We start from the raw sequence: 12,826 nt of genomic DNA on the forward strand, positions 1-12,826 counted from the left end.
CTGCATGTACATTTGAGGACATTACAGTTAGGCTTCCCTGCAACATAATAATAACAATTTCTGCTGTTAGAATTTTTGTACATTATTGTCCAAAGTGTCAATTTAATTCAAGTAATATGCATGAAATGTTGGGGAATTTGCTTTGAAATTGTCAGGAATTTTAAGGAATTTGATATCTTTTTAGATATTTGGGGGAATTTGCTTGAAAATACTCTACTTTCCCTGGAAATTTGGGGGATATATTTGTTTATTTTGGAGGGTTTTAATGAAAGTTAAGGGGCATGGCATTTTTATGAAAAGTATAGGAAATTTATTTATATTTTTGGGGAATTTTGTATCAAATTTAAGGTTCAATTTTCTTGAAGTTTTTTTTTTTTGGGGGGGGGGCATTTTCATGGGAATTTGGGACGATTTGTTGGATAATTGGGGGAATTAGCAGGAAAATGCTCTAGTATTTCCATGGAAATTTTGAGGATATATTTGTTTATTTTGGAGAGTTTTATTGGAAGTTTAGGGGGACAGTTGGCTTGAACTTTTTTACATTTTCATGGGAATTCTAGATTTTAAAAAATATATATTTTGGGAATTTGCTTGGAAATGCTCTAGTATTTCATGGAAAATTTGGGGGTTATATGTGTTTATTTGGAGCATTTTATTGGAAGTTGGGGAGGAAATTTGCTTGGAACTTTTTGGGCGTTTTCAAGGGAACTTGGGAAATATGTCTGGATGATTTGGGGAATTTGTTTGGAAATTTCATGGATATTTAGTAAATGTTTTTCTAAAATGTAGGACTTTTATATGAGTTTTCCAGAGGAATTCAGTTTTAATGTTTTTTTAGGTATTCTGGGCATTTGGGAAATTTATTTGTATGTTTTTGGGAATTTGATCAGAATTTTGGGCAGGGAATTTTTGAGCAGTTCTGGAGATTTGTTTGGTCATTTGGGGAAATTATCCATTATTTTCATGGATTTTAGGGAATGCATTTGTGATTTGATGAAAGCTTTTAGGGAAGATTTGCTTTGAAATGTTTAGAAATTTGCCTGAAAATTTTCCAGAATTTTGGGGGTATTATTTATTGAATATTTAGGCTTTATGATTAAGTTTAACTGTAACATTTTGGGAATATTTGAAGAGATTTTGGGGTACTTTTCATGGGATACTTTAAAATATGTTTAAGAATTTTCACATTTTTTTAAGGTAACTCCTTTAATTTTAGAAATTTGTGTGGATTTCGGAAAGGAAATTTTCCAGTAAATTCAGAGCTATTTGGTGGAGATTTTGAAGCAGAACTATTGAAAGTTTATTGGCTCTAGTGTCAGTGATTGTTGCTTTTTCTTGCTGATACAACTCTATGCCGCTGATCTGGTGAACACAGCACCACAAGAGCTGTATTTGGCAACAGAGCTTTCAATCATTGCTATTCACTTCTTTTTATTGTGAGAAATGACAAACTAAAAAGAAACTTTGCCAAAAATATGCATTTGTTCATAAATCAGCATGGTTAAAATTAGCTCTAACAACAGAAAGCAGGTCTGATGCATTTTTAATCACAAAGTTTGCCCCCTGCCCCATCTGTTAACATGGAGGCAGTTGGTATTACCTAAATAGCAGCCAGTCAGTAGAGGGAGCTATAAATTAATTGGCTTTACTTTTAAGAGGCGTTGTGTTGTCCATCTTCTTCATGACAACTTGTGAGTTCATCTAAAATGATTTTTTTCTGGCCTGTCTCTACGTCTTTATTTTCCATCAGGAAGTTCATCTGTCTGAATGATAACATCGACCACAGCCATAAAGACGCTGCCACAGTGAAAGCAGTGCTCAGAGACTTCTATGAGTCCATGTTCCCTCTGCCTTCACAGTTTGAACTGCCCAGAGAGTATCGCAACAGGTTCCTGCATATGGAAGAGCTCCAGGAATGGTAGGAGGAAAACTTTTACATTCAAAACACTTTTGATCTGTTATGACTACATTAAGGTCAAGAGTTCTGCATATTTTGGCATTTTTGTCACACTTAAATCTTTCAGATCATCAAACAAATGATCTGAAAACAGATATGCAAATATGCAAAAAAGAAAGAAAGAAATCAGGAAGGGGTCAGAAACGTTTTGTCAGTAGTGTACCTTCTATACAGATGCCTTTGTATGAACCATAACTATTAAACACAAAATATCATCACTGCACCAGAGTCCTTGCTGCACATGAGCAGGTATTTTATCCTGCCCTCTTTTTCCCAAACAGCCTAAATTAAGAATCTGTATCTGTCCCCACATTGCACAGAGGGTTGCCAGGTTAGAGCGGTGGGAATCCCTCAGGGGGGCTTTAGAGGGCTTTTGTCAGAGGTCTTGCTCCTGTATTCAAGGGGCTTCAGCTTAAGAATGCCCGCCTCACATGGAGGCTTTAAAATTAGACCAAGCTGCTTCAGATCAGTCGCTAGCTGTAAGACACTTAGAAGATCCTCACATAGCTGCGCCTCCTCCACTTCATCTACACCTCCACACCCCCCTCTTCAGCCAGGGTCAGTGAAGTAGCTGGCACATGGTGTTGGGTGATGTCACCTTGTTGCCCTGCTGCCCTCTGCATACTGCACGCTTCCTTCTTGTTACATAAATGAACAGCTACCTCTGACATTAATCAGTCAAAAAAAAGGCATGTGTTTAAGATTTTCTATATTTTAAGTTAGAGAGGTTCGTTTTCAAAAAGAATAGGTGTAAGACAACATTGATCTTATTAAGATAATGCTCAGTAAAAAGATTGTTTACAGTAAGAACCACTAACAGTAATGTGTTTGACCACAAGATTATCTTTTTGAATTGTAAAGACTAATTGGAAACTAGATTTTTTTAATTTAAGTAGATTTAAGGAGCATTTGTATTATTTAGAATCAAATAATGATACCTTATAGAAAGAATGAAGGCAAACTCCTTTAAAAACACCCACAAATCTTCAGCATTATCTTTATCAGAAAACACTGGCTAAATTGCATATATAATACTCTGCAGAACTTTAAGGCATATTTGAGCCAAAAATTGAGGCTGAAGTAAGGCGTAGATGTGGGGAACAGCCACCTGAAGGAGGATTGACACAACCCAGGTCATGCTCTGGAACCAGGGGCTTTGGAAATAATCTGTTGGAAAAAATAAAAAAGTCCACACCTTTAGGGTGCATTAAGGAGTGGATATGGTGAGTAAGTACAGCCAAGCATGGAGTAGGGTCGCCACAATCCCCTGGTCCTACTGTGGATGTCCCAAGGACCCAAAAACCACCAGCGTATAATCAGGGATGAAAAGGCCAGAGCAGAAAAGATGCCGTCGAGCTTGATTTTGGCTGCATTTGGAAAAGAGGATGGAACTGGTAAGAATGAGTTTACCTCACTACTTGCTAGTTCCACCCAATTTTCAGTAAGTGAACCTGTCTCAGAGGGCCTGAGCAGTTCGAAGGGACTAAAAGATCAGATGGGTATTTTGGAGCTCAACACGTGTTTGTTGCTTGGCAGCCAAAGTCAAGCTCAGCGGCATCTCTTTTGTCCTGGGTCTTTACACCCCTTGTCATATGCCAGGAGACTGCCAGCAGTTTTCAGTGATAGCCACAGCATGACCACTGGCTTGTGGCAACCCTCCTCTCCACCTGGACTGTACTGTAGGTCATGCTTACTCCCCACATCCACCCTTTACTCTACCCTAAAGATGTGGGCTTTTATTTTTTCAACAGGCTATTTTCCCATGCCCCTGGTAATATGCAAAGGCATCCAGAGAACCACCAGAGTGCTCACCATTATGCACATTACCTTAGCCTCAATTTTTGGCCCAAACATGCCTAAAAGTTCTGCAAAGCACTTTAACCGTCTGAAATTTCAGTCCATCTTCGATAAAGCTTCTCAGTTAGTGTAATGGACTGCAGTTATATGATGACACTGGGGTATACTGTTGTATGTCATCTGCATAGAAATTAGATGTTATGATACTCTAGAATCTGAGTTAGTGGTAGCATGTAGATAGTAAACAGAAAAAGAAGAATTGAGCCTTGGGGAACACCACAAATCATGTTGAATTACTCTCAGATTCATTGTTACCAAGTGACACAAGAAGTAATTGTCTTTTAAGTATGTTTTAAAGAAGAATCCACTTCCCCCTTTGTTTCTGTGCTTTCTGATACCACCAATCATTAAATAATGGAGATTTTCTGATTTAAAACACATGGTGTTAAAGAATACAAAAAGTGTTGACAACCATATGATACCAGTGTTTTTGCGCCATATAGACAGCAAGTAGGAGTTAGCTAAAACTGAGAAATTGCCCAATATTGCATGTCTAGGACTTGAAATCAGTTTCAATTCTGTTTGACTTTTCTAGAGTCAAATCTACAGAAAAACATAGATATACTATATATTTTTGTGTATTGCTATTCAGCTTAGAGATTTGCGCGGTTAAACAGTTAAACTTGTTAGCGCAAGATTTCTGATTTGGTCAAACTAATTACCGATCATTTTTTATAAAAAGGGGCTTGAACTCCTGAACTATGATGCTTTTTTTAACTGTAATGAACCTCCCACACTAGAGGTCACTGTAGCTTTAGTTAATGACTGCTGCCTTTCAGCATGAGCTTTCTCCCGGCACTTCCCCGGACGTAAACACAAGAAGCTTAGCAGTAGCTTAGCAGTAAGGTTGTAGGAAGCCCGGTATGAGAGTTTTTAAGTGGTTAATGGAAATAAAGTAGTATATAGATATAAAGACTTGGATTTAGGTCCATATCTCCCAGCCCTGATGTGTTTTACTTTTGCACGTCTATGTGTTGGGATGATCTACGCCAAATAACTAAAAATGTGTCTTTTCCTAGGCGAGTGTACCGGGACAAACTGAAGTTCTGGACCCACTGTGTCCTTGTGACACTCGTCATTTTCACTGTCATGTCATTCTTCGCCGAACAGGTCAGTGTTCCCACTTCTTGCCACACACATTTTATTTACACATTCAGATAAAGACACGCTGGATATTTGCACACACATCTCTCTGTTTCCATGATTCACACTTGAGCTATGATACAGGCGCTTCCTCACTGATATTTTAACTGGAGATGCATCCGTATCAAATGTTCTGGTGTATTCTGCTGAGCCAGGGACTGACTTTACAGAAGTGAAAAACCACCAGCAGAGAAAAGGAAGACCTGTCTGTCTTTGTTAACTCTGATCTGCAGTACTTTGGTTAGATATTTTTTGTTTAGGAGATTTTAAGCTGGAGAAAAGGGAAAAGGATGCTCAAGCCAAGAATTTAAAAGCAGGATTGTTCTGCAGAAGTCAAACAGAAATGCCGGTCATTGCGTACTCGACCTTGGCTAGGCATTGAGCTGTTGTATGCCACATCTCTAATCCAAAGGTTTCCAGTTTCTCCTCCATGAATCTAAACAAAGGTTAATAGTTGCAGTGACCTTTGGAGAATTTCCTCCTCAACCACCCGTGGGACCTCTGGTACCAGTTAGGCATGTGTCACACTGGTCCAGTGTCTCTGTTGCCACCACGAAACAGACTTTTGAAGTCCTCTTGGCACCGCAAGAGCCTTGCTGTGCTGCTGCCCAAGTTATTAAGATAGAGAAACAGGAGTGAGCTTTGTACAGTTTAGATTAGAGAGATCAAAAGTCAATCCTAAGGGATCCGCTGTCCTACTTCTAAGATTATCTCTGCTTCCTGGGTTACCAGTTGCCTGAGATATCAGAGTCCATTTGAGCACCAAAGTCTTCATTATCTGACTCTGAAAAATCAGTACTTTTGGAGCATTTGTTCTCTAGTTGATCTCACTGAACACACCAGTATACTTTGAAAATGGCTGTTTTTAACGTTTCAGGCCTGACTCTGTCTTAATGATAACTGTTTGCTTTTGGATCAGCACTTTCTATCTTGTGTATTTGTTTAAAAAAAAGGTTTAAAAGCCTGGAAACACATGCAAGGGTTCTGTTTAATAATGCTACCATTTGAGATTTGCTTGTAACATGCACAGAGCACTAAATGACTCAACTTTGCTGATGCAATCATTCCTTTCTTCTTTTTTGATGGGTATAGGTTAGCGGATAGAGTAGGAAATCAGGGTAAGAGAGGGGGGAATCACATGATGGAGCCACAGGTCATACTTTAACCCAGGTCATCTGCTTGGAGGATTGCAGTCTCTGTACACGAGGCACAAGGTCACCAGCACATGAATTTTTGAATTAAGGTTTTGTAATAGAGCATCAAAACATGCGCTCCATCGATTATGGATCAAGTGCACCCAAAACTTTCTCCTGTCCTTCTGGTTGCACTCCACGGTGGATCTGTGCTGTTCTCTATGATAATTTGTTGCTCACAGTGGTAGTAGAGGAGCAGAAGATTTTGCTTTCTGAGCCAAAATAAGCACAGTTGCTTCTGCTGCACAAACAAAAATGTAATCTGTCATTATTGTTGTTGGTGGCAGGGTTAAGGAGACTATGATATGATCTTTTCAGGAAAGATGCACTTGGTGGTAGACAGGGAGACGCAAGGGTGGCCTATACATACATGTTCACTCTGAGACCAGCTGTCAAAAAGTAGCGTTTCACGCTTCGAAAACGCCGGTTCCATGTGGGTGAATACACCAATACGATTTTGCATATGCTCAACTCGTCCCTGTATAGACGGCCCCGTTATCTCATTAAGTTAAAGCGTCCCCTCTTATTTTACAACCATCTTTAAACATCTTGGAAGTGAGGAGTTGCTGGAGTTTTGGGAAAGGAATGTTGTCCCATTCTTGTCTGATGTTGGATTCTTCCTGCTCTAAGGTCCCGGTTCTTCTTCACTGTTTATTTTTGCTTTATGATGTCTCAATTATTTTCTATTAGAGACAGGTATTCACGGTTTCCAAAAAGAATTTCATATTTTGATTCATCTGACCACAGAACAGTTTTCGATGTTGTCTCAGTCCATTTTAAATGGGCTTTGGTCCAGCGAAGACAGTGGTATTTCTGGATTGTGTTTTTCATGGCTTCTTCTTTGCTTTAATTTGCATTTGTGGATGGCATGGTGAACTGTGTTGACAGACGATGATTTCTGCAGTGATTTATAGTTCAGAATCATGCCTGTTTTCAGTGCAGTGCCTAATGAGGGCCCCGAAGATCCCCAGCATCCAATACTGACCTTTGGCCTTGCCCCTTGTGTACAGAGATTTCTCCAGATTCTCTGAATCTTCTGATGATATTATGGACTGTAGATGATATTCCACAATTTAAGACACAGTTTTTTGCAGATAGATTAACCTCTGCTCACCTTAACTTCATTAGTATCACTTACTTTTCCAGCCATTTGTTGCCCCTTCTCTACTTTTTTGAGACCTTTTGCAGCCATCAAATTCAGAAATGAAATGATAAAATGTCTCAGTTTCAAATTCTGATATGTTGTTTATGTTGTATTGTGAATAAAATACAGTGGGATTTTTTTAAATCGGTGCTGTATATCTCTTGCTAAGGGGCATCTCAGGGATTTTTTGTCTTCCTTTAGCTGCCTGCAGTTTGTAATTCCGCCTTTTCCTCTCCCTCTTTAGCTGATTCTGCTAAAGCGAAAGCTGTTCCCCAGACGCAGAGTGAACAGGGACAGCAACTCCGAGCGGGTCTGAAGGAGGAAGACTCCCCTCTCCTCTCCTCACTACACTCCCACCTCTCCAACCTCTCTCCTGCTCAGTAGGGACTGGGAGAGGATTCAGACCAGGGGAACTGGGTGGAAACGGGAATCTGAAGTCCCCCCCAGTGCTTGTGTTGCATCAGCACAGCCGGAGAATACAGCAGACTCATGAGAGATGGTGATGAAACATTTTTCCAGAAGATGATGGATGGGGCTGGCGGCCATAAGGAATGGAAGCCAGTAAGAAGAAGGCTGTAAATCTTCTTCTCCTCCGCTGCAGGGGGACTTTTGTACAACCGTCACTCTTAACACACAGGAAAACAAACACTCCCTCACACCGCACCCCTCGCCTCGTGTCCTGCCCTCACCAGGCCTCTGATTGATGTGCTGTTAAAGTGTGAAACATCTGATAGCAGGAGGTCAGGACTCATAATGTATGTGGGTTTGTTGGTGTCTGCGTGTTCATCAAGCCTCAAGATCAACAAAACTTTTGTGTTAAAAACTCAAAAGATTTACAGATTAATCAGTTTGAGGAGTGAGAGAAAAACCTGGTACTAAACTAATAATCAGCCTGTTTGAGGTTACTCTTAAAGGAAAAAAGCCAAACTTTAGCTGGTACCTACGGAGGCCCTGAGTGGACATGTATCTTATATTTTATCTCTCACCACCAAAGTTGCCCCCAGTGACAACAGGACATGCCATATCACTGTGACCCATCTAGAAAGTTATCACACTACCCCCAAAATCTAGTTTTATTATTCAGTGATAATAAATTAAACCATCATAGTGGGATAATCTCTTATTTTTAGTTATTTTCTTGAAATGTGGGTGTGGCTTCCAGTGCTTTCTTTCATACTAGGACTTTGTATTGTAACGAAATACAGATCCTGATTATTAGAGCGATTTGGAGATTAAACATGTAGACGTCACCTGTTACACCTGAAATGGGATGATGTTATTCCTCAACCTTCTACTCCAAAGAAAAAATGAAGACATTTCCCCTGATAAGGTACTCTAGTATTTTTAGCTAACTTTAAAAGCTTTATATCAGTATTTGCAGAGTAATAAGGATGATCGCATTTATCAAAGGAGTTAGGACATGACCATATATTCTTCACTGAAGCTCAGTCAGAGCTTTAACATTTCTCTCTTTAGTTTTTTGGATTTGCTGAAATTCTTATTTCACTAACTAGTCCCTCTTTAAATGTGTGAGTTATATGAATATTCATGATTTACTTGGGCCACTCTTCAGTCTGGTAAATCTCAAATTACATATTAATAGGGATGCAACAGTATTAAAATCTAATGCTACGATAATACCTCAGCTGCCATGGCATAGTATTTATTGAACTATCAAAAAATAATCCCAAAATAACAAATAAAGACTTGGGAAAAGTGGCGCTGGCATTAAATTGGACTTTAAATATTACAACATGTGCAAAACAGTCCTGTAGGCTTACATTAGGCTTAGAAATATATACTTTGTCGTTGACTCCAGTGTGTTATTACCCCTGGGCCATAGTTTGGACACCCCTGATCTAGGCGATAGAATCATTGATACACCTTGTGATCTGTTGAGCCCTCATGCTGTCGATAAGAAGTGGAATTGTTGTAGGATCTTTTAGTCTGGCTCTTCACATCTTCATGAATCCTTCCAGGGCGATGGTTTGCCAAGTGCTTCTACAAGTCAGATTTAAAAGTTGCTGGAGCCTCCATAATCTTGACAACCTGGCACACAGTTCTCCCTTGCCACTAGCGTCCACTGTTTTTGCACTTTTAGGTCTTGATTAGGTAGGTTGGTATGGTAAAGGATGATGGCTAAATGACTAAAATGTGACAAAACCTAAAAGACATTTAATCTGAAGACTAACGCTGAGACTAAAATTAAAAATAGGTGTCAGAATTAACTATGCTACATTCGTAGTGACAGTAGATCCCCAGGAATAAGGTGGATAGTTCACATGTGCATGTAAGATCAGTATTTAAGATGCTGTCTTTTTTGGTAAAAAAAACAAATACTCCATCTTCCTACATAAATGTTTCTGTTCCTTTCCGCAAAGTCCACAACATTCAGTTTCTTCACAGCTGTCTGGTTCTTTCAGTTACTTCTGTTTTTGCCATGTGGGTTTAGTAATCCCACTAGCTTCCGGTAAGGTTGTCAAGCTCTAATCCTATGGTGATAGTTGTGAAGTACAGACACACTTCCACAGGCCACTTGTCTTTTCAAACAAACCATCACTTTTTTTTTTTTTTTTTTTTTTTAAGATTTATCTTTTAGGGGTTTTTTGTCTTTTTTGGGGGGAGATCAGACAGTGGATAAAGCTGAAAAACAAGATTGAGAGAGTGGGGAACAACATGTGGCGTAAACAGTGACAAGAAGAAGGGTTGAACAGCTCAAGCCCCTTTTCCACTTGAGTCCAAAGTTAGTTAAAAAGGGCCACGGCCAGACTTTTGCATGTATCCCAGCATGCTTTGCACAGTAAAGCAGATGCTTGCAACACACATGAAATGGGGCTTAACTTGCAATCACATCCAGTCTCGTGCAGTAACGATGCCATCATTACCCAAGGAAGAATGCACCCAACTTGAAAAAGAGAGGTTTTATAAAATTATCTTGAGGCTTTTCATGGCCTAGTTGATAGTTTGTGTGCAGCATGTTTGTTCCTACCTTTCTGTCTAATTAAAGTATAATAAGCCCCAAAATACAAATTAAAAAAAAATCAAGTGCGTATTATTCATTGGATTTTACAGTTAGTTGAGATCTTGAGGAAAATGGAGAGCATTAAAAAGTAGATTCATGTCCACTCAGGACCTAGGTACCATCTCCTTTGTTGAAGTTTTTTCACTTTTTCTTTGTTAGATAATTAAAAGGTAATGAATTTTGGTTAGCATTGCCTTTGGTTCTGGGAAACTGTTATGGGAATATTTTCACAGTTTCACCATGCCTGATAGTGAAATAAATTGGTACTTGTAGCCCTGATGTTTTAAACTTTCACTGCACTGGCTTTATTTTAAGGAAAAAGAGGACAAATATATATAGGAAGAATCAGAATACTGTCAGGTGTTGTACTTTTCTCTGTGAAACCATGAAAACTTGAAGTGCCTTCGTGTTCATTCCTGCTTGTTTGAACGTTTTTGTGTTGTTGTTTTTTTTTAAATATCTGCCTCATCCCTTTGTAATCTGGCGATCAAAAATAAGAATGAACGGGAAATAGGATTATGTGATTATCACTCTAAATGTGGTTCAGATGTAAATGATTGTTTTTGCTTCATTTAAGTGATGAGTGTCCACAGCCACCTGTTAGTGTGTCCCTGTGGGACTCGACAGGCTCGCTGCTGTCTGAAATTCAGACCTCCTCAGCATGTTGTGTAACTTATTTTGATTGTATTATTGTGAAGGTGAACATAGTGACTGATGCATCTGAATATCAACGCTCCAGAATGTAAACACAGCCTCAGATAACACTTGTTCCAGTTTTACCCTCCCTGTATCTGTTTTACAAAGTTCTTTAATATAAAGACAAAATAGAAGTGACTGCAGAAGACTGTCAGTATTTGGTGTAATAATAATGAACACAATGATATTAGCCAGAGACACAGTAAGCAGCATATCTTGTAATCTCTTGGATTGCATCAGTTGAGCGGCTCCTCAGACTGAAATAAAATGTGATTTGGTTCAGTCAACTCTGTGTTTTTGTCATTTTGGGGGTAAGAGTGAGTAATCAAAGTTTTATGGGAGAGGAAACTCATTAAATCTCCGCTATAGTTCACCAAAAAAGCATGTGGGGGAGGCCATGGTCAAGTGGAAGAAGGTTTTTTGGTCTGATGAGATCAAAATGGTGCTTTTTTGACAAGACGGTATATTTGGCACACTGTGAAACACGGTGGTGGCAGCATCATGCTGTGGGGATGCTTCTCAGCAGCCAGCCCTTGCAAGCCCAGCCAGCTTGTAAAAGTAGAGGGTAAAATGAATGCGGCAAAATAGCGGCAGATCCTGAAGGATAATGACTCGGAAGCAAAAGCTGCACAGAAATGGTTTGAAGCAGTGGTTCTCAGCTGATGGGTCGGGATCCAAAAGCAGGTCATGAATGTATGCCAGGGAAAAAAATGTGGCAAAAACTCTAACTATGGAAGCCCTAAGAGAAAATACAATAATTTCTCAACATTTCTACCCATTTCTCTCCCTTTTGTTGGGAAATGTAGCTGGGTTACCCAAGATAACAAGGAAATTCTTGGAGAAATGACCAAATTTCCATGTAATCTCGGAAAAATTGAGTAAAATAGGATGCATGCAAATCCTTAAGTAATGATGTGCTTTTGTTGACATGTTTGTTTTGTCCCATTCCTTTGTTCAATAATTTGTTTTACTTAGAGTCCGAACATGAACATTTTTTGGAATGTTCTTATGTCTTGATGGTGTAACGGTAGCCAGGAATACTGACTAACCAGTGACGACAAAATCTATGGAATAAATGAAGATTTTTTTTTTCTAAATATTAGGTTGTGATTTCTATTAAGGAGGAGGTGGATCCTGATGCCTGACCAGTTGAGAACCAGTGCTCTAAAGACAACATTGTGAATGTTCTTGAGTTAAAGAGTCAAAGCCCAGACCCCAGCCCAACAGAGAATTTGCGGCTGGACTTGAAAAGGGCTGTTAACAGCCAATCCCTGTGCAAACTCACAGAGCTTGAGCAGTTTTGCAAAAAGGAATGGTGTAAAATTGCAGTGTCCAGATGTGCAAGCAAGACCAGTGGTTTTCAAACTTTCTCTGCCCAAGGCACACCTAAGGTTAAAGCCAAAATCTCTAGGCACACCATATCCATATCAATACAAAATAGACTTTTTAAACAATATAGCAGTCAAGGTGGCCCATAAGGGGGAATAATGGGGAGAGGTTTCTGGGCTCCAGCCAACTGGGGGTGGCAAAAGTGGTCAAAAGGTGGCAAAAATTGGTTAACATGATAAAAAAAACTGGACAAAAAGTGGTAAGACAAAGTCAAAAATGGTTAACAATTGGCATAAGGGGCCAAAAAATGGGTTGAAAGGTGGCAAAAAGGTGGCAAAAATGGTTTACAAGTGGCCAAAAGGGTTAAATGTTGTAAAAAGGTAGTAAAAAAGGGTTAAAAGTGATTAAAAAAAAATGGGCAAAATTGGACAAAAAGGTGGCCAGACAAAGGCAAAGTGAGTGAAAATAAACAAAGGGGGTGGCAA

The 12,826-nt window shown here is 39.3% G+C and overlaps 1 protein-coding gene across 2 annotated transcripts in view; it reads left to right on the top strand.

Annotated features, from left to right (window-relative positions):
- gnptab (N-acetylglucosamine-1-phosphate transferase subunits alpha and beta) overlaps positions 1-11,261 on the top strand; it is a 37,421-nt gene extending 26,160 nt beyond the window's left edge. For both annotated transcript variants that reach the window (XM_041781004.1, XM_041781005.1), the window contains 3 exons: positions 1,751-1,918; positions 4,834-4,924; positions 7,539-11,261. In XM_041781004.1, the coding sequence (XP_041636938.1) occupies positions 1,751-1,918; positions 4,834-4,924; positions 7,539-7,610 (331 nt within the window). In that variant the 3' untranslated portion in view covers positions 7,611-11,261. The remainder of the gene's footprint in view (positions 1-1,750; positions 1,919-4,833; positions 4,925-7,538) is intronic.
- Positions 11,262-12,826: the final 1,565 nt, after the last annotated feature.

This window comes from Cheilinus undulatus, linkage group 23, assembly GCF_018320785.1.
Source record: "Cheilinus undulatus linkage group 23, ASM1832078v1, whole genome shotgun sequence".
NCBI lineage: Eukaryota > Metazoa > Chordata > Actinopteri > Labriformes > Labridae > Cheilinus > Cheilinus undulatus.